Source organism: Apis mellifera, linkage group LG6 (genome assembly GCF_003254395.2).
Source record: "Apis mellifera strain DH4 linkage group LG6, Amel_HAv3.1, whole genome shotgun sequence".
Taxonomy (NCBI): Eukaryota; Metazoa; Arthropoda; class Insecta; order Hymenoptera; family Apidae; genus Apis; species Apis mellifera.
In genome coordinates, this window is record NC_037643.1 from 11,841,675 (window position 1) to 11,863,659 (window position 21,985).

At 34.6% G+C, this 21,985-nt stretch overlaps 2 protein-coding genes and 1 long non-coding RNA gene across 16 annotated transcripts in view; 1 reads left to right on the top strand and 2 right to left on the bottom strand.

Moving 5' to 3' along the window:
• LOC411157 (fat-like cadherin-related tumor suppressor homolog) overlaps nucleotides 1-17,382 on the top strand; it is a 511,957-nt gene extending 494,575 nt beyond the window's left edge. For 3 of the 11 annotated variants that reach the window (XM_026441195.1, XM_026441194.1, XM_026441198.1), the window contains 11 exons: nucleotides 1,131-1,154; nucleotides 4,026-4,262; nucleotides 5,652-6,704; nucleotides 6,833-7,479; nucleotides 7,673-9,070; nucleotides 9,165-9,302; nucleotides 9,391-12,084; nucleotides 12,376-12,709; nucleotides 13,088-13,228; nucleotides 13,500-13,646; nucleotides 14,048-17,382. In XM_026441195.1, the coding sequence (XP_026296980.1) occupies nucleotides 1,131-1,154; nucleotides 4,026-4,262; nucleotides 5,652-6,704; nucleotides 6,833-7,479; nucleotides 7,673-9,070; nucleotides 9,165-9,302; nucleotides 9,391-12,084; nucleotides 12,376-12,709; nucleotides 13,088-13,228; nucleotides 13,500-13,646; nucleotides 14,048-14,598 (7,364 nt within the window). In that variant the 3' untranslated portion in view covers nucleotides 14,599-17,382. The remainder of the gene's footprint in view (nucleotides 1-1,130; nucleotides 1,155-4,025; nucleotides 4,263-5,651; nucleotides 6,705-6,832; nucleotides 7,480-7,672; nucleotides 9,071-9,164; nucleotides 9,303-9,390; nucleotides 12,085-12,375; nucleotides 12,710-13,087; nucleotides 13,229-13,499; nucleotides 13,647-14,047) is intronic. The other 8 variants (XM_026441197.1, XM_026441199.1, XR_003304828.1 and 5 more) reach the window with 7 other exon arrangements.
• Nucleotides 208-7,800, bottom strand: LOC102656936. 4 transcript variants are annotated; one of them, XR_001703302.2, is made up of 5 exons: nucleotides 7,664-7,800; nucleotides 4,190-4,354; nucleotides 3,170-3,343; nucleotides 1,668-1,825; nucleotides 208-1,354 (listed from the first exon to the last, which is right to left on the bottom strand). It is a non-coding gene; the product is annotated as an uncharacterized LOC102656936 (long non-coding RNA). The 4 variants fall into 4 exon arrangements; XR_001703299.2 differs by having other exon boundaries at nucleotides 3,110-3,343; XR_001703300.2 differs by lacking the exons at nucleotides 4,190-4,354; nucleotides 7,664-7,800 and adding an exon at nucleotides 3,977-4,111 and having other exon boundaries at nucleotides 3,110-3,343.
• Nucleotides 17,383-17,602: 220 nt separating the features above from the next.
• On the bottom strand, nucleotides 17,603-21,249 carry LOC550968 (heat shock protein 75 kDa, mitochondrial). Its single transcript, XM_623363.5, has 13 exons — nucleotides 21,081-21,249; nucleotides 20,769-20,867; nucleotides 20,611-20,693; nucleotides 20,273-20,500; nucleotides 19,885-20,051; nucleotides 19,656-19,765; nucleotides 19,493-19,566; nucleotides 19,063-19,409; nucleotides 18,797-18,944; nucleotides 18,594-18,721; nucleotides 18,337-18,518; nucleotides 17,954-18,252; nucleotides 17,603-17,816 (listed from the first exon to the last, which is right to left on the bottom strand). The coding sequence occupies exons 1-13, from the start codon at nucleotides 21,193-21,195 to the stop codon at nucleotides 17,715-17,717; spliced, it is 2,082 nt and encodes a 693-aa protein (XP_623366.2). The 5' UTR covers nucleotides 21,196-21,249; the 3' UTR covers nucleotides 17,603-17,714.
• Nucleotides 21,250-21,985: the final 736 nt, after the last annotated feature.

Consider the following 21,985-nt stretch of genomic DNA (forward strand, 5'->3'; position numbering starts at 1 on the left):
AAAAAATCTGCCACGTTTTCGATTCTCTCTCTCTTTCTCTCTCTCTCTTTCTCTCGCGTTAGTCTTCTTTCTTCTTCTTTTTTATTTTTTTTTTTCCTTTTTGCGTCATCGTTCCATGCAAGATACGATACACTCGAATAGTAGATGATGTACATACACGTTTCACGAGTGAGATTTCTCTATAGTTGTTTTTTCACGAGAAATATATTTTTTTTTTCTTCAATTGCGTCACGAAAAAGCGGCGAACGTGTGTTACATTCGAATAGCGATCAGAATACGTTGCGTCCTAAATCCCCAGTCCCGAATGAAACGTCTCCTGAGGATTCTCATTCCAACTCGGCTGTGGGACACATATATATAATAATAATTTTCGACCTTTTCATTACTGAAAATGTTCACTGAACGGGCTGACGAGAGACCGAGTTTTTCCCCTGGTCTCTCTTACGTTTACAGCGATAATCGATCCAACACGCGAAATAATTTACTTTGTATCTTTTGTGTAATCGTTTATGGCTGTAAGGCAATTTTATCGTAACGATTTATCAATTTTATATATACGTGTACTATATACGATAGCGAAGAAAATCCTTTCCAAAATTTTTGAGAACGGCAACAGCAATGAAAGGGTTAAAAATATATAAAATGATTTACACAAACAAGCAAACAAACAAACCGCGCTTTCTACTTTAACGAATGACGAATGTTGGTTCCCCCTACCTGTATACATGGTATTCGGTGACTAAATTCTAATCAAGTCACGGTGTAGTAGTGGTGAGACAACAGTAGCAAATTGGGGATGTTGGAATGTATCGCACGTAACACAAGCTGCAGTTATACAATTATACGGTTAATTTGTTCGTAAGCGTGAAAATTAATCGTAAATAATTATATTTATATCTCGATTTAATTCACACCCCCCCCACACGATAATTCAAATTTACGTTCCAATTTATTATTACCATTTTTATTTATAGTAGTTTATTTCATTCATTTATTTATTTATTTATTTATTTTAATTAATTAATTCTCCTCTCTTTACCAATCTCTCCCTTATTTAATTTATTTCTTTATCGAATGCTTATCTGATTAAACTAGAAATTAAAGTGTTGTTGTATCTCCCTGTTTCGCAGCCCCCGACAGTAACAATGGTCCTTGTGAGTATAAAAAATACTAGTTCTATCGGTCTGCTGTGTTGCACTGTATCACGCTACTGCACTGCTCTCTTTCTCTCTTTCTTTCTCTTCTCTCTCTCTCTTCTTTCTATGATGATTTTCATGCACGAAAAGGAACAGTAACTATAAGTTTCCTTCGGTTGATTCTTTTTGAGTTGATTCTCGCGCGATAAATCCACATCCTGTCGGTTATACATTAATATCAACCCCGTGCATTACGTAAGTTGGAAATAACGAGGATCCGGATTTCACGCGAGATATCGATTACGTCGAATTCAAGCAAAATATGTTGGTATAGATATTTAATTGTAAATAATAGACGCATGTATTTCTATTAAGATATATCATTCTCGAATCATTGAACGAATAATAATTTCTGAGAAATATTTGAAAATTTTTCAATCATCCGATCGCATGTTTTTTAAATTTAAAATATCTTGTATTTTATAATCGTAATAATTTATTTAAAAATTATCAATAAAAGTTCGTTCTTACCAGTTAAACATCGGAAAATCAGAATATCGTACGAAATGGCCGCCTGGGCGGTCCGAGACTTTCGTCTGCCATACACAGCTTCCATAATTGCACGGCTCGTGCACGATGTCCGTCATTTTTCACGACAACTAACCGCTTGTCAATGACTATGCACGATTCTGTGTAAAAAAGAAAAAGATTAAATCCAAGAAAAAGTAAGACGTGGCATGTTAATCTAACCCCTTTCCCAAAGTAGAAGAAGATCGCTTTTGATCGTACATTTTTGCACTTTTTACTTTTACCTCACCGTCTCCCATCCAACCGGTCCTATTATCTCATATATAGAAGCAACGAAGCCGCGTGAAAAACGGGTTTGGAGCACATTATTGCTTTTAAACGCCAATACGTGGTTAACGTGGTTAACGAAGACCACACTCCTCGCGGTGGCATATAAAGTCGCTGCAAAAAGTGTTTTTGCACATTATTTGCACTGTACAGTTATATTTACCGTAGACAAATATCTATATGTTTCTCACTTCACAACGTGTGGATCGTTTATTTACTATTTTTTTTTTTTTTTCAAAAATTTTTCAGGAATGAAATTCTGCTTCAGTATAATTTAATAATATTTTCATTATAAAATTGTAAAAGTTTGACGGTATGGAGAGAGAAAAAAGTATTTTATTTGGAAAATAAAGTATGTGCAAATACAAATACTTTTTGCAACCACTGTTACAATCTAGATCGCGTCTCAATGCTGAGCTTAACACCGGTACACTACTTTTTCTCTACCTAGTTCTTTTTTTCTGATTTTTTTTTTTTTTTTTTTTTACTTATAAGCACCGTGATTCTCGCGGCTTTTTTACTCTTATTTTTCGCATGGCGTGCCTGCACCTTACGTCGCGTGCAGAATCGAAAAAAAGATACGGTGCTTGTACCTTAAACGAGCTACAATGTGTATGGCGAGAAAGGGAACAGGCAACTCGTTTGTAACAGGTTGACTGCGATACGTGACGAAATATTCGCTTATTCACTTCTCGAGATCGATCAAGAAATAACCGAGTTCTATGCCGCTTGCAAAATTCGCGTTTCCTTCGTTTTGCAACATTTTCTGATCTTACTTTGATTATTACTTTTTAATTAGAATTCTTACGTGTAGTGAAATTAAAAATTATCTTCCCGAAGATTGGTAAATAAAATAATCGATTTGAAAAGGATATTTTTAAAAAATTGTGAGATGTTTGATATTTTATTAATATTTCAATTTTTAATAATAAAGTATATTCTTAATTAAAAATTTATTAGTTTCATAATTGGAATAATGAAAATTCAATTAAATTTAAAATTTATAATCTACTAATTAAATACTAAAGTTTTATTATTAAGAATGGAATGATCAATAAATTTTTTTTTTTTTTTTGTTTAAAAATATTATGTACAAAGATCTCAAGAAGTAATCTTACACAGTAATTTTTCTCCATAATATTCCAAAGAGAAAAATCAATCAAATGAATGGAGTCAACCTGTTAAGTTGCACAACATGTTCAAAGGTGCAGACATTTCTGGTAGCATCCGCAAATTCATTCACGGTATCCAACGGTCTTGTATAAACGTGTTCACCACGTGACTTGCATTCAGTGTCTCTTCTTGGTGTCCGCGAAACCGAGCAACTCCTTCAATTATCCGAGTCATCATTACTGGAAAAAAAGAAAAAAGACAATGAGAACCACATCTCTACACCTCATTAAATTCTATTAATGATATCTGCATTAAGTTTAAGCATCGATAAACTATGCTGCTTTTCATGCTACTCTCCAAAAAAAAAGGAAAAAGTCAACCTGTGTCGATGTGCAATCTCTACATAGATTTAAATGAAACTTCTTTTAAATCATTTTTTATAATATACAATATATTACATCTAACTTTAATGATTTTAAAAAAAAATAAATAAGAAACCTTAAAATCAAAAGTTTATCTTCTCATGAATTCCAATAATTTTTTTTTTTTAATTATTTTAAATAAGATAATTTCAAAAAGAAATAAAGAAAAATTTTACAAATTAGATTAATCCTTTGTATTAAAATTAAATTAATTTAACTTAATTGTTACTATTATCATAAAAAAGAATTCAAAAGATTCGTAAAGATGTAGCACATCGATAGAAGAAAAAAGTATAATAAAATAGAGAAGATAGAAAGAAGTATATACACAAGAAAATCTAAAAAGCATACAACGACACAAATTAGACAGAATCACACGAATCCTCCACGCTATATTATTCAGCATCACGAACACATAAAGGAAAAGTTTCTCGGCTTTGTGGACGCTACCGCTGCATAGAATGCTTTTGGGTCTACAATCTTCTCTTCGATAAATCAGGTGTAATCTACGTGGTGGACGAGTTGGATTACGAGCAGAAGAAACAGTACGAGCTGACCGTCCGCGCGACGGACAGCGTATCAGGCGTCTACGCGGAGGTGCTCGTTAGCATTCTGGTACTGGACGTGAACGATTGCCCGCCCGAATTCACTCAAGACTCGTACAACATCTCGGTATCCGAGGCAGCGCCGTTCGGCACTTCCGTGTTGAGAGTCAGCTCCAGAGATAACGACACGGGTAAGTGGTTATTAAGTCCAGCTCCAATGCAGTAGAAATCCTGTTACATCCTTTCAATCTTCTGCTTCTTCGTATCAATCTTGTTTCCCATCCTAAAAAGTTTGTTTAAGTTGAAGAAAGATAGTAGTGTAATTTCATATGATGTTAATTTTATATTTGAAATTTTCTCTCATTTCTTCTTTCATAATAACAGAATTGAGAGAAGGAATGACATTGTAAAAATTAAAATGTTTGCAATAATTTTATTACTTGCTAATAAAATGATGATATTTGTTTTATGTGATCAATTAATGAAACTTTTTTTCATCCTTATCATTTTCTATTCTAAACTTTTATTAAATCTAATGTAGATTTTTTTGAGTAATATTTATTTCTACCAATTTTGATTAATCTTAAATACAGTGAGATATACTCGAATATGAATTAAAGAAATAGGAATCGGATTCTTCACGAAACTCTATTTAAATTTTGAATTACTATTAAGGAAGTAGAGATTCTAGCTCTCCGCTAGCTATGCTCATAAATAACAGAGAGACACTCTTGTTGCAGCAAGATTAATGTTATTGTAATTATTGTGAAGGATGCTCTTAGCGGGTATCAAAGTCGGATTATCGCGATGAAATATACCTTGAGCTGTTACACGATTGTACACGAGAATGAAAAAGAAACTAGGAAAGAGAATGAATAGAAACTCGTGTTTCTCGTTTCCATCTAATAAAATGATTTTATCTTATAATAATTTGTTGTTGAAAACTGTGAATAAAGTTGATATATAATTTCAATTAATTAAATAGAATGATAAAATCTTATATTTTCTATTCCTCTAATTAAAGTAATTTATTCTCATTACAATTTGACTTTCTAATATCAATCACAGATTTTATTAATATTTCTGAACACTGTTCATTAATCTATATAATGATGTGTTACAAATATATTCCAACACAAGGAAATCATCACCTCCTCTCTCTCCTTTCTAAATAAAGTAATATGTCTGATAAAAGAAATATTTTGATAAAATATTCATGTATATTTAATTATATATTACTATTACTTATTTTCTTCATAAATTTTAAACATCACTGATTTATTTATCTTTTAGTCACTATTTTTTATAATGAATTCTAATAACATCTTTATTCAATGAATATTAATGGAATTTGGTACTATTATTAGAATTAGATTAATTAATATTAAAATCTACAAACAAGATTCCTTAATCTACTATATAGTATCAATAATTTCCAGAATTTTCTTATTCTCATATCATTATTCTTATATCATTGTATATTTATCATCATTAGATTAGATTCATTAAATCAGATATTTTTAACTTTATAGTTCAAATTATATTTTTCCTAAAAATTGTGCAACTTTCCCTTTTCGTAGACATAAATCAGCAAGTGCGTTATGCGATTCAAAACGACACGGAAAACAGCACGGATCTGTTTCACATAGACCCGGAAGAAGGTGTGATCTTTTTGAAGAGATCTCTGGATCACGAGGCCCACGAGTCTCATCACTTCACCGTAATAGCCATAGATCGAGGCGTGCCGAGCCTCTCGAGCACTGCCCACGTTTGGGTGACGGTGATCGATATGAACGACAACCCGCCCAAGTTCGAGCAACCCTCGTACACCTGCTCGCTGTCCGAACACGCGGAACGGGGCCAATTCGTGACCGTGGTTTCAGCAAGTGATCCGGACTACGTTGACGAGAAACTAACGTACACCATAGTCGGTGGCAACGAGCAACAAACGTACAACATCGATCAATCAACTGGCATCATTTCGCTGATCAACATGCAGAACTTTGGGGAGAAAAAGTTGAGCATGCTAAATGTCTCTGTCACCGATAATGTCTACACGAGCTTCGCGCGTGTCAAGATCGAGATACTGCCTGCCAACAGGCACAATCCTAAGTTTCCAAATCCGGTGGTCGAGGTAACGGTGTTCGAGAATCAGTTGCCCGGCAGATTGGTCACAAGCGTGATAGCCACCGATGACGACTTCGGGGAATATGGGACGGTCGTGTACAGCATACCTTCCGAGCTTATGAAAGAGATTTTCGATATAAACAGATTGACGGGAGAGATTGTAACCAGGAAGAAATTGAATCGGGAAGAGCAGAAATTGTATGAAATACCTGTGATGGCTACCGATGGAGGTGGTAGGTCAGGTTTCGTGATGGTCAGGGTTAAAGTTGGGGATGAGAACGACAATTCACCCGTGTTCCTTCTGAGGGAATACAAAGCTAGCATCCATGGGAATTTGACCATAAATACGTCATTCTTGAAAGTGAAGGCTAAGGATGCTGACGAGGACGACGCTGCGAGGATCGTTTACTCGATCTACGAGCCACAGACTTCGGAGGCTAAGGCGTTATTCGGAATAAATCCTAATACCGGAGCTTTGTTCCTGCAGAAAAGTGCGATATCATGGGGTAAGATGTTAATTTACAACTTTAATTATTATAAATGTTGAAATTTAATATCGTTAATATATATATCGTAATATTTAAATTAAAATATTTTTATTATACTTAATTTTTCTTCGCATTTAATGTTCTAGAAAATCAGTTATTCGAGCTCTTTATTCGTGCCGAAGACAAAGGCGGAGCTACAACTCATCACGCTGATGTTCCTCTCAGCATCTATATAATGGGTCCACAAGATATTCCACCTCTGTTTGAACGAAAAGAGGACAAATTCTTCATATCCGAAGCATCTCCTGTCGGTACACCAATAACCAGGCTCAAAATCGTAACCAATAGCACAGTGACTTATAGAATAGTTTCCGGAGACGAAGATTCCCCGTATTTCATGATCGATGGTTATGGACAAATTACTTTAATCAAACCTTTGGACCGAGAGAGCAAGGACAATCACTTGATCGGAGTTCTCGCCGAAACGGATTCCAGTCCTCCGTTGACAGCTCTTGCAGAAATATCGCTTCAAGTGTTAGACGAAAATGATCATGCCCCTAAATTCGAAAGCAATCCTTACGGCATCAGCGTTGCGGAGAATGTAGAGGAGGGAACGTCCATTTTGAAAATTATCGCGCACGATGATGATTTGGGCAGCAATGGAGAAGTTCGATATTCTTTCGGCTCGGATATAGGCGAATTAGCGAATGTATTCACGGTGGATGCATATACTGGCTGGATATCGACATTGGTTCAACTTGATAAGGAAAAACAACCCGAATATAAATTTCAAGTACGTTCGATTAAAAATTAACTACGGTTGAATATTTAATAAGAGAAATTTTTGATAATTTATTTTTGATAATTCAAATTTTCTTTTTTCTCTCTCAATTCTTGTTACACAATTTTCACTATTCCATATGTTTTAATTTTATATGGTTCTTTATAAAATTTAATCGTTAAATATGAATTTTCACCGTGTTTAGGTAGTCGCCACCGACAATGGAAATCCAAAACATTTCGCAAGAACTTCTGTGCACGTCAAACTAAAAGACTATAACGACAATCCTCCCGCGTTCGTAGACGATCGTTACGAAGCAACTGTAAACGAAGACGCACTACCAGGAACAGTCGTGGTCAAGTTGATCACCGTCGACAAGGATTCGGACGTGAACACGCCTATAGAATTTTATATAACGTCCGGTGATCCGAGATCCCAGTTTCAGATTAGATCGACTGGCGAGGTATACGTGGCAAAATCTCTGGATCGGGAAACGATCGATCGTTACGAGCTCGAAATAGTCGGCACCGATGGTAAATACGTTTTCAAAACGCGAGTAACGGTACAAATACTTGACGTGAACGACAATCCGCCATATTGTCTGAGGTATCGTTACCGCGAAATTCTATCCGAGGGTTCTCATCCGGGCACTTACGTATTAACTGTGCTAGCCACTGATTACGACGACGAACCGAACGCCAAACTGCGTTTCTATTTGACGGGCGACAACAACGACAAGTTCTCATTGGACAAGGAGACAGGCGTGTTGAAAACGATTGGTCAGTTGGATCGGGAAACTCAAGCGAAGTATTCGCTCACGGCTCACGTGCAGGATAGGGACAAACCGTCTTGGGAATGTTCGTCTCAGTTGGAAATCTTGATCTCGGATTTGAACGATAACGCGCCTAAATTCACCATGCAAACGTACAGTGCAACACTGCCGGAAGATGTAGAGGTTGGTACTTTGGTAACGAAAGTGCACGCCACGGATGATGATATCGGCATTAATCGCAAGATCAGATACGAGTTCATCGATTCCGCCGATGGCCACTTCCTCATCGCGACGGACAGCGGCATCGTTACGCTCGGCAAGCCATTGGACAGAGAAACGAAGGCGATGTATAACGTGACTATCCAGGCATTGGATCAAGGAACTCCTCAATTGATGAGCATGACTTCGTTAATCGTCAACGTTCAAGATATCAATGATAATCCACCGGAATTTGCGTCCAAGATTTACTTCTCTAAAGTTCCTGAGATCTATGCCGTTGGCACGGAAGTGGCAAGAGTTCTCGCAACGTCTAAAGATACAGGGGTTAACGCCGATGTTTATTACTCGATCGTTGGCGGGAATGAACACAAAAAGTTCCAGATCGATGCGCGTACAGGTGTCATTATAATCGCGGAACAATTGGATTTTGAGCGTGCAAGAGATTATTTTTTGACTATTCAAGCTGTGGACGGAGGAATTCCGCCTTTGAGTAATCATGCCACTGTGAATATTACCGTGATCGATAGCAACGACAACGCGCCCATATTCAGTGAAGTTTCGTACAGAGCTTCCATAAGAGAGGACGCAAAGATTGGAGAGAAAGTTATACAGGCAAGCAAAGTTTTATATATAATATTTTTTAAAAATTAAATTCTATACATTTCAAATGTACAATTCTAATTCTATATTATAATTAACGTATCAGGTATTCGCAAATGACTTGGATAGCGAAGAAAACGGAAACGTATCTTATTATATAGAACGAGGTGACAGGCAAAAGCAATTCTCGATCGATCAGAAAACGGGACAAATTATCGTCGCCGCACCGTTGGATCGCGAAGAAGTCAGTATAAATCATATTTCATTATATATTTATATAATACAGTTGTAATACATGTTCGCAATCTACAACGTAATATTTCATGTTCCAGATTGGTAATTACGTGCTAGAGGTTCACGCCCGCGATAGCGGTATACCCGTACTTTCCAGCTTCGTAATGGTAAACATCGAGGTACTAGATGCAAATGACAACTCGCCGCTGTTCTCCCTTTCAAATTATACCGCAGTAGTACAAGAAGACAAGCCCTTGGGTCACACCGTATTGCAATTCGTGGTCACAGACGCAGATATCGAGCCAAATGCCGCCCCATACACTTTTGATTTTCGATCAGGAAACGAAGGTGACGCGTTCAGGTTGGAACAGGATGGAACATTGCGAACCGCGACCAAATTCAACAATAGAGTGAAGGATAAATATGTGCTGCATATACGAGTGTTTGACAATGGAAGTCCACCTTTATATTCCGATGCTTGGGTGTTGATCAAAGTAATCGAGGAATCTCAATATCCACCTGTAATTACGCCCCTAGAAGTGGTTATTAATTCGTACATGGATGAATATCCCGGTGGAATTATTGGAAAAGTTCATGCAACGGATCAGGATCAATATGACACGCTTTCCTACAATTTGAATCCATCGTCACCTATTCCAAACGATCTTTTCCAAATTGACAAAATCGATGGCACTTTGGTAGCTCTTCCACGACTCGATGTCGGCGAATACAAAGTAAATGTGAGCGTAACGGATGGGAAATTTAGCACTCATTCCATAGTAAAGGTAAACGTTGATTTAATAACCGATAAAATGTTGGAGAATTCTGTGATCGTGAGATTCAGAGAGGTTAGCCCGGAAAATTTCATATTGAGCCATCGTAAAGGATTCATCAAGACTGTACGGAACGCGATGAATTGTAGGTTAAAGGACATAGTTATCGTGAGCGTTCAACCTTCCACCGACGAAATAAATCTAATCAAATCTCGCACCATTCGACAAACCGTGCACAACGATCTGGATCTTTTATTCGCTGTGAAGAAGAGTTCCACGCCTTTAGGATTTTACGCTTCTGAAAGTGTACGGGAAGCATTGAATCAACGTATCGAAGAGTTGGAAGAATCGACGAAATTGGTAGTGGAAGAAATCGTGAGGTTCAAGTGCAACAAAGAGTATTGCGTTTATGGAGATTGTCAAGACAAAGTTGTTCTCGACGTCACACAAATAACACCTGTAGCCACCGACGTGATGAGTTTCGTATCGCCTCGTCACAAGCACAAGATGGAGTGTAGTTGCAAAGAAGGATATGCCGGCAATCATTGCGAACTGGTCGTGAACGAATGCGCTAGGGATCCTTGTCCCATGTTTAAAGTGTGCATTCCCGATTCCTCTGTTCAAGGGTATTTCTGCCAATGTCCGGAAGGCTTCGCCGGGCAAACCTGTGATATCGACATCTCAAAGTGCCACGACGAATCCTGTTACATTCCACGGAATCCAATATCGTTCAGCGGGAAGAGTTACGCTCGTTACAGAATCGACAAAGCTCATATCAGACAAACGATCGAGGATCGTCTTAGTCTGTCTTTGCGGATCAGAACCGTGCAATTGACCGGAAACTTGATGTACGCGGCCGGCAAGGTCGATTACAATATTTTAGAAGTAATGAACGGAGTCGTGCAATACAGGTTCGATCTGGGTAGCGGAGAAGGTTTGGTTCGCGTGAGCAGCGTATACGTGAGCGACAGGCAATGGCACGAGATCCAATTGGAACGAGAGAGCAACAGCGCTAAGTTAACCGTGGACGGGAAACACGTGGCTCACGGATCAGCGCCCGGCATAAACGATATTCTAAATCTTCAATCGGATGATCTGTATTTGGGCGCCGAAGTTAGACAACATCCGTCGATCCTTGGCTTCGAGGATGTTCAACGCGGTTTCATAGGGTGCATGGACGACGTCAGGATCGCCAGGGTGTCGGTGCCGCTGCACATGAGCGGAGCCAGCAGCGTTGCTGTTTTAAAACGCTTCGCAAATGTGGAATTCAGTTGCGACGCTGCCACTGTCCTCGTCTCCCCGGGGATTTGCGGCTCGCAACCTTGTCAAAATGGTGGCACGTGCAAGGATTCCGGCGGCGACAATTACGAGTGCCAGTGTCACACCAGATTTAAGGGGCACGCCTGCGAAATCGACACCGATCCTTGCGCGTCTTCGCCCTGCCTCTATGGCGGCCGTTGCAAAATCGTGCCGGAAGGGGGCGACTTCACCTGCGACTGCGTTGGACCGAGCCTGAGCGGAAAGCGTTGCGAGTTCGGCAGATATTGCAGCCCAAATCCTTGCGTCCACGGTGGGGTGTGCGAGGAGGGAAATAACGGGCCTATATGCAAGTGTCAAGGATTCATGGGCGATCGTTGCGAGACGGATATAAACGAGTGCGACGCTAATCCGTGCACGAACGGAGGTACATGCGTGAACGAAATAGGGACGTACAGATGCATCTGTCCTCCCAACATGACAGGACTAAATTGCGGCAACCCTGCGTACTCCACCCCGATCATATCTAGCCATTTCAACATCACGTGGGAGCAGCTGATGTGGATTGGTATCGCTGTCGTGTTGAACGTGTTTCTGATCGTTATATTCCTCACCTTCCGTCGGATCAGGATGAAACGGACGAGAGCCAGAGCGAACAATATCAACAACGAGACGAGGAAACAAATCGTGTTGAACTCGGCGCGGCCTCACGAGCACGAGTTCAAACGTAGCTCGAAATTGAGCAACTTGGAAGTGATACAGGTATATATAGATGCATATTCGTGTTATTCGTGTTATTTCTTTGATTTGCCAGCATTATTTATAAAAAAAAAAAAACAAATAATCGCATGCCTTTGATACGTTATATTTTTCGATTGATCTCGTAACGCCAGTGACGTAGACAATATGTCGTTTTATTCTATTTTTCTTTAATCGCCGTTCTTTTTCTTAATTTGCCGTCATCAGCTAGTGACACCATCCACCTCCCCTTTGCGAGTGTTTCCCCGAGTGCATCGAGTTTAAGAGTTTTTCTGTGTGATTCTTTTTTTGCAGAGAGAACCTCCCCAATGCCCCCCTAGACCCGCTTCCTACACTCCAAGCTCGAACAACGAGCCGGTCGCGTACGGCAACTCTGCGGCCGTCGCGCTAAATAATTTAGATACGTTGCGTAGTTACGGCAGCGCCGGTGACGAGTTGGAAAATTTCCCCCCTGATTATTTGAGAAATCTGAACCGCAGTACACCCGTGCCCCCTCCATCCCTCACCCTCGCTAATCCAGTCGGTGGAAACGCTACAGGCAGCGACACGGATAGCCTTCATAAGCCGAGCTGGCAAGAGCAGATGCAGCTGGCTTCCTTCATCACGGACACGACAAAGATAAAGAATGGTGAGTAGTATGCGTCGCCTGATTCCCCCGATTCATCGTAGCTTCTTACTTTTGTTTTTCGCTTGTGGCATGCATCATGGGTGGAATTTATAGCTTGATCCTTTACTCTCTCTCTCTCTCTCTCTCTTATCCTTCTCTTTGGCCCTTCATCGTTTCCGTTTCTTCTTCGTTCTTTTCTTTTCGATCATCGAATTTTTCTCACTTCCTTTTGTCGCCTTCTTCGTTACGATTTATATTTCTCTCTCTCTCTCTCTCTATTTCTTTATCTAGTCCTCTACTCTTCTCCTCTTTTTAATACGAATGTCCGGAAACGTATGCTGACTTGGGCGTGTAGTGAATCGAATTAACATTGGTGTATCGTATTGTGTGCGCTAACAGACCTGAAACGAGCGAGCCCAGTGGTACCAGAGCTGACCACTGGAGGACTTCTACTAAATTCTTCTCGACGCGTGCCTCATGGAGGTGGGACCTCCGTTGCCTCCATGACGTCCATCGAGGATGATCCTCGTATAGTCGGTGGTAAGTCGAGATAGTATGATGCCTGAAAGAAATGAAACGAATACGTAAGGATATTGATTTGATATTTGGGACGCTTCGCTTGTCGCTATCTCTCTCTCTCTCTATCGGCTAGACTTCTTTTTTTATATCCTTTATTTACTACACGATACACTGCTTCTCTCTCTCTCTATTTTTCTCTCTTTCTTTTTTTTTCCTTTTCAACTCCGTATCGCGGCGCTAGATCGTCGCATGTAGCGTGTCGGAGTACAGTTGTTGTCTGCAATGCTTTTAGGGTATCACTGGGATTGTTCAGACTGGGTCAGACCAAGCCAAAACCCCTTGCCTAATATCACGGAGGTGCCTGGAAGCGAAGTACCAGACTCGTCCAGCTTCCACAGCAATGAGAGTAACGAATCAAACACTCATCAGTTACCGTCAGGTGAGTATGCGACTGCATGCTCGCAGTACAGTTGCTTCCTCTCTGCTATTAGAATAAATTATTATTATTGTTCACATGGAACGGTCTTTAACTCGTTTATAGAGATTTTTTTAAAATAATTTTAGAGGAAGGTATCGAGTTTTGTTTTCTCTTCGAGTACTTTATATCATTTTATATAAATAATAACAATAATAAGGGATGCATGCGAAATATTAAGGTAGAAATACTCGATAGACTCGCATTTTAAGTTTAATATATTATTTTAATATCGATTTGACAGAATTTCGTACAATTTTTTTTTCCACAAGAAAAAGCTGCTTTTAATATTTAATATTTAATTATTGAGAATTGAAATAATAACTCTTCGAAGTGCATAAAATCACGGATTATATTGGTTACAGTGCACGGCTCTGTAGATCCAGCGAGAGACATCGAGACATTGAACGAAGATCAAGAGTCGGAATACGTCGGGGACTCGGAATGCGGGACTGAATTCTCCGAGCAATACCAATGCGCGGAAACGCAGCGCCTAAATCCCCTAGACAGTGGTGGCGAGGGAGAGTACAAGTATAAAGGTTCCGAAAGTTATCTTCGCCATCCGAATTCTTATCTACCGCATTACAATATCCACACGGACACAGAGAACGAAACGAATCCGTTGAATGGACGTCTTAGTACTTTAGAATCCGATGAGGAGGAAGACGACGTAGTGCCTTATGGTTTCCCAAGCACCCGACGAAACCGGTGCCACAAAGGGGACGAGGTCGATGAAATCGGTTCGGTGATCACCACCCTCGAGGAAAGGAATTCGTTGTTGGGCGGCGCGACAAGTAACAGCGATTTATCCACGAATTTGTGCGAGATTGATGATTCCGAGTACGAGATCACCGATCAGAAGAGTAACGGCCGTTTGTGGTTGTCCGGGAACGGTATCACGCAGACCTCGGTGTGACAAACAGTGGTGCCACGACTTAAAAACAAATTGAACGTAATCGTGTTTTTCTGTGCTTATTGAATAAAGACGAGTGCGAATGTTATGTGAATATAAAAAAGAAATATTGTACATACGAATATTATCGAATCAGAGGTAGAGAGAAAAAAAAAAGAAATGATAAAAAGTGTGTACAGAGGCAGCTATGAATATAAAAAACTGATACGAGATAATTGATAAACACGGTATTATAAAAATTCGCATACTGAGCTAACGATGCGATTTGTTTACGCATCGTACCTCAAATCTCCTATGTAGGTAGAGCTTAGGTACTCTCACGTACTTAATTCCGCGAAATCCTCGAAAAAAATTGGGTATGAAAATGATGACGTATCCGGGAGCAATTCTTGTTTTTATATAACTTTCGTTATGTATTTAATAATAATAATTGAAATAGGACCATTTGACGAATTTGGTAACATTGTAGAAGATTGCATTTTATCAGATGATTTTATTTAATTAACATTTTGACAATTTTACAAATGATATATGGATTATTAAAAGTTTTATTTCTTTTTAAAGATAAAAATATCTTTCCATTCTACCAAAGGGGATGAGGTTTAGTAAAAAAAAAAAAAAAAAAGAAAATATATATATATGTATGTATGTATATGTATACAATATGAAAAATATATGTATACATATATATCGTGGCAACTATACGCAACTATTATGAGTAAGAAGTTATCTTGATTAAGAATAAATTTGTTACTTGAGAGAAGTAAATTTAATCACGACCGCGTTGTCAGACCAATGACTATTGTTTAATAATCTATCGTTTAAACTTAAATGTTATCCGCAACTATAATTCCACTGCAAAAAAAAAAAAAAAGTACATAGGTACATTTATGTATTTTTACTATTTGCTAACCGACTTTATTTTGGTTACGTACGAAATAAACAGAAGAAGGACTACTTAATAATATAGATATAAGTACAGCATACATATAGTCTAGTGAGTAAATAAATTGACTCTAGTGAAAAAAAAAAAAACAGTGCTCTGCTTCTAGGGCGAATATATGTGCATGTCTGCTGACGTTTACTGCAGCAAAGCACAATAGTTAAAAAGATATGAAATATTTTTACTGTGATGATAATAATGTTTATACAATGATCAAATACTATGACTTGTATGATAATGATTGTAATATTAACTATCCAACGTTTTTTAAGAGAAAAAAAGATTAAGGAATCGCGGAAAATAGTACTCCAATTCCGTGCGTACGTAATACTAAGTCAACGTTCCGTTCGTTTAATTTCATTTTTTTTTTCTCTCTTTTTTATATATATATATATATATATATATATTTTACTTCATTTCTTCTTCCATTAGTCACCATCAGTTCAACAAACATAACTGCATATATGGTGCTATTACTTACATCACGCTTTAACATTTTTATCTACTCGATAAGACTGCTCAGCAATGTGGATCATTCGCAATTCATCAACGCTCTTCATAAATTACTCATAGTTCTCATACCGTTATTTTCATCATGAAAATCTGTCCAAATAACGATAATGAAACATTTTTTGAACTGCCAACTTAATAATAATGCCGTACGAACAAAGGCATTCCCCTTGATTAATTTGTGTAGTTAAGCGTGACACACAAAGAGTCAAGAAACTGTTATTTCTGTGCCTAATGTCTTTTAAATACCGTGTACTTCCACGCAAGATACTTCTTTTTCCGTTGAACAAATATTTAGCAGCAGCTTAATTGGGAGAGGTGTACACGTTCTGTTTATACATGTAGAATTCTACTGAAATTCATTGTTTATGTTCCTGTTCTCTGATGTTAGCCATCTTTTTCTACATTTAGTACGATAAACGAGTAAACGATGTTAATAATATGAAACAGGGTGACTTTTTTGTGTTTAACCGAGAGAAAAAGAAATTATTGTCTTCTTTTTGTGTAAGTTTGAAATAGCTGTGCCTCTCCTCTCTGAAATTTCAATGCAATTACTTACATGGATACAATGAACATGACAATTTATTCTATATTAGAATGAAATAAGGATATTGTACAGTTTTAACTTAACAAATTGTATCGGAATTAACATCAACGCGCAATGAAAATTTCAGTTTGTGTCGAAGCACAGCGAATTCTTAACTATTAAGATTAGTTTTTATATCTTATGAATTAACAGTGAAAAAACATTGGTTAAAGACTGTAAAGCGATGCGGATTAAACGATCATCCACTTATAAATATTGTACCAATCAGTTTGTATCACGTGGACATTATGAAGTATTTCGTTTTAAAGATAAAAAAGAAGAAACGCAATATTTTATTATAGAATTTTTGATCAAATAACAACACATTAAGTTTTAAATGAAAATAGAATTAATTAATTCAGTATGATTAATAATTTAAGCAATTGGAATTGATCAAAATAATAATTGAATTTCATTTGTATGCGTTTACTTTTTTATTTTTCAAACTATTTATTATTGATTTGTGTACTTGATAACTTACAAACTAATAAATAGTTCCATTTATTTCTTACTTTATTGTAACTTGCCATAATTGTAGGATGATGACGAACGTAGAAAAAGTTAAACATGAAAAAAAATGTGGGTACAACTTCCAAATTCACTGCAACATTTAGCCCTGCTAATAGGATACATATCGATATCATGAAATCCTTCAAACAATGAGGAACTTGACTTGTTATAATTAGAAGGCTATAATTAATTTGTACAAGATCAACCTATTGTAATAAAGAATACAATCTTGCCTATATTTTGTATTATTATACTAATTCTAAAACCGTTATGTTATAATTGTTTTCCATTTATATATGAATTTATTAAGTTAAGATTAGTAAAATAATGAATGTTTGAATTAATTAAATCATAATACATCAAATAATTTATTTTACAAATTATAAAAATAATAATTATAATTATTTAGTAATTAATCGTATTTTTTACTAAATAAAATTTTTAATTATAAAAAGTAATTTTACAATTATCAAATAATTATTTTATTTAAAATGGTTGTATTATATACAATAAATCTATAACTTATAAAAAAAATATTGTTGCAAATTTTTTTTAAATTACAAAACTAATTTATTTTTTTTCTAATGCTAAAGTCAATAATTCATTCATTGATGCTAATAATACACGTGGATTATCAATTAAACCAGCTTCTACCATACTATTAGTGAATAACTGAAACAAATTAAAAAAAAAATTGGAATATATAAAATTTAAAAATTTTTTAAATACAATATACATAAATAATACTAATACTATATAATATTTTTGTAGATAAATAATTATATACAAAAAAAAATTTTAAGTAATACCTGTTTTATAAGAAGATCTGCTAATTTTGTATTACTATTTATTAATTCACAAAGTTTTTTGATAAGAGAATGATTAGGATTTATTTCAAAACATGGTCGAAGCAGAGAATATAACATTTCATCTCCGAATTGGCGAGTTTGCATGCGGGCAAAATGTCTTGCAGTTGCCATCTCTTGAACTGTAACTATACACGGATGTGACTCAAGTCGAGTTGTTATTTTAATATCATGTGCTTTTCCAGATAATACTTTTCTCATATAACTCATAAGATTATTAATTTCACCTTGATTAATAATATCTAAACAAATACATATTAAAAATTAAGATATTTAATTATTAAATATTTTAATAATTAAAAATTTGGAAATCATCGAGTACTTACGAGGACTATCAGATTTTGAATCTGATTCGCATAAATTTTCTTCAACAGAAACTAAAGGATAAGTCTTAAATTTTTTTAAATTTAAGAAAATAACATCATCATATGCCTCATAACAAAAGAGTACTTCAACGTTACGTTTCTTTAGAGATTCATAATATGGTGATTGTTCAGCTAATTGGCGGCTATAATTAAAATATAATAATTGTAAATATTGTTCCAATTATTTATATTTTTATGCAAAAACAATTAATTTTTACCTTGGCGCTAACAAGTAATAGATTTTTTTCTGATCGGAAGGCATACGTTTAGAATAATCTTCGAGACTTATCGATTCACCTGATGCCGTTGCAGAAGATTCAAATCGTAAAAGATTGGCTATTGCTTCCTATGAAAATATAAAAGTTTAATTAAACCACTATGGCAAAAATAAAAATGGCATATATATATATATATTTATTACCTTTTCTTCCTGAACATCAGTACTCACAATACCTTCTTTTAAAAAAATATTGTAATCTTTATAAAATTTATTATAATCTTCAATCTGTTTCTGAGATTTTTCATTCAGAAACTTTAAAATTCGTGTAGTTAAAACATTACGTAATTTTCTATAATTAAAACGATCGAACAAAATTAAAATGATTGCCAGCATCTATATATAATAATATATAATATATATATTATATATTATATATAATATTTTTGATTATTTTTATTATATCTTACCCAATTAAAGTACTATTTTGTAATAACTCGCGACTTAAATTAAGAGGAATATCTTCAGAATCGACCACTCCAACAATAAAACGCATCCAATTTGGTAAAATATTTTCCACTTTATTTTTTATTAAAACTTTACGGCTATATAATGAGATACCGCTCGTTTCATTTTTAGAAAAATCAAATAATGGTGGTTTCTGTTCCGGAAAATATAATATTGCTCTTATATTAAGTGGAACATCGGTTGAGTATTGTAATATAAATCGGGGAGAATCAAAAAAATTTCCAATAAATCTATAAAATTCCTTATGTTGTAGAGGTGTAATATCTTTTGGATCAAGCATCCATAATGGCTGGAAAAAAATATATAATAATATAATAATAAAGTATTCATATCCATATCCAATATCCATAAAAAAATATAAATAATCAATACCTGTACAGTATTAATTCTTTTGCCATTAACATAAATAGGACTGTTGATAAAGTTGCTATACTTAGTAATGAGACCTTTAGATATTAATAAATATCAATTAATCATCAAAAAATAAAAAATATTAAAAATAAATAAAAATAATAATATTATAATTCTAACGTACGATTAATTGTATCTTCATCGCTAAATTGTCGGCATTCCATATTTAAGTGTATAACAATTTTTGTTCCAGGTTGAACTTCTTCAGCTTTTGAGATGTTAAATGTATTAGAACTAAAAGAAAACATATATTCTGGAATTCAATGCTCAATATTTCCAGATTTTTGTACATTATATCTTTATTATATAAATCTAGAAATATCTATAATTATAAATTATAAAATATTTTTTACCCATCAGAAACCCAATAAAGATCTTCAGCATCTTTTGCAAATGATTTTGTAAAAACTTCTACTTTATCAGCAACCATAAAAGCACTATAAAAACCAACTCCAAATTGTCCAATAATATTAGATGAGTCCCCAATATTTTGCTTCTCTTTTAATTTCTCTATGAAGGCCTATATTAAATGAAAGAAAATTCCATATTATGATATTCAAAATTCAAAATTGTTTATATAATAAAAATTATTTATATTATTTACAATATAAATATTATTATGAAAAATAAGATATTTTCTCATTTAAATTAATATTTCAAAATTAATATATTATATATATTATATATTATAAAATATATATTTTAAAAAAATATATTTTTTATAATTTTAATTTCACTTACTCTGGAACCAGACCGAGCTATTGTTCCTAAATTTGATATTAATTCTTCACGAGTCATACCAATTCCTGTATCCTGAATTACAAGAGTTCTATTTTGTTTATCAGTACCAATGTGAATTTCTAAACTTCGGTCACCAATAACTTCTGCAGCTTTGGAATCACTTAAACGTATATATCTTAATTTTTCAAGTGCATCACTCGCATTAGAAATTAATTCACGAAGAAATACCTTAAAATACAAAAAAATCATATAATCAAGAAAAAAACTCTTGATAATATTTATGTACTACAAATATATACTATTATAAAAATTATACAATAAAATTAAATCAATCTTACTTCTTTATTTGAATATAAGGATTTGGCAACAATTTGTAAAAGCATTTGTGTTTCTGATCGAAATTCATGTTTAACACCTTCCTCTAAAAAAATTAAATCCACTTATTACACTATATAAAATATTTTTAAAAATATATAAAAAAATATTTTATAATTACCTGTAGATTTCTCAACATCTTTTATAATATTGTGAAGTTCAGTGGTTTGAGTTGCTGTTTGAGATGAAAAGTTTTGCGCCAAGATATTTGTATTTATAGCTATATATTCAAAAAGAATATTAAAATATTAAAGTTAAATAAATCATTAAATTTGGAAATTGAATATTAAATAAAAATAATTATTTAAATATTCATACAACATCATATATGAATTGATAATTTAATAAATAATTTAATTTAATTTAAAAAAGTAAATAACCTTAAAATCTAAGTAATTAGAAAAATAAAATTAAAATAACATGATATACAAACCTAAAAGTCGTTGACATTGTTTTTCTAAAATTTTTCTTTCAAAGCTTCGACTTAATGGTCTTGAAAGATTTTTTCCAAATTTAATTGCAAGCCGCAATTTATGAACGGTAGCCATGCTTTCGAAATAACTAGAAAATCGCGTTTACACGTGATTACAGATCAAAAGAATGAAATAAACTATTCAATAGACAGACTATTCAATGTATTTTTTAGAATCTCATTTTGGTTATCAATCCAATATTACCTTGGATCAAGTTTTTTTTTAATTTATTTAAATCTAATCTCTATCATCAAATGTATCTCATATAACAGAGAAAAAGAGAAAATGAAATAAAGCAATTAATAGAAAAAATAATATAAAAATTTAAAAATCAACGCCATCTCTAGAATGTCGTAAATAAAATATGAAAAGGAATTTCTATAAGGAAGGAAAAGAAAAGAATAAATAGGATAAGAATTGACCAGTGCCATCTTTTAAGATTAAAGATCTCTCTAAGGATAAAATAAAATATTGAAGAAATGTTATTGATCCTCAATTCTATTCTATCATAATCTACTTTTGAAAATATCTTTAACACTCAAGAGATGTCACTTGATGATCAATTCATATTCTATTTCTATTCGTCTCCTACTATTTATTTTTTTTTATCTATGTTTATCCATTTATGGCAATTTAGAGATGACGCTGATTCCAAATTTTTATTTTATCTCTGTTCTTTTCTCATTATTTGTTCTTTTTATTTATTTACTTGTTCCGCAATTATAAGTACATCTACAATTATGAATACTTTAATGAATAGATATTTAACATATTTAAAATTCCTAAAATTTTTATATTCTTCTAAGGACTTTGTAAAGATACTCGATTACTTCTAGCGAGGGTAGTAAGGGTTTCCGTTTTATTA

Bases quoted from the DNA above. Each gene is read 5' to 3' on its own strand.
- LOC550968 (XM_623363.5), bottom strand. From the start codon at position 21,195: ATGGCTACCGTTCATAAATTGCGGCTTGCAATTAAATTTGGAAAAAAT. The intron at 20,501-20,610 runs GTAAGATTGATT...TTGTATTTTAAG, and splicing joins CCTTATATTCAAATAAAGAA to GTATTTCTTCGTGAATTAAT. The intron at 20,052-20,272 runs GTAAGTGAAATT...CATTTAATATAG, and splicing joins TAGCTCGGTCTGGTTCCAGA to GCCTTCATAGAGAAATTAAA.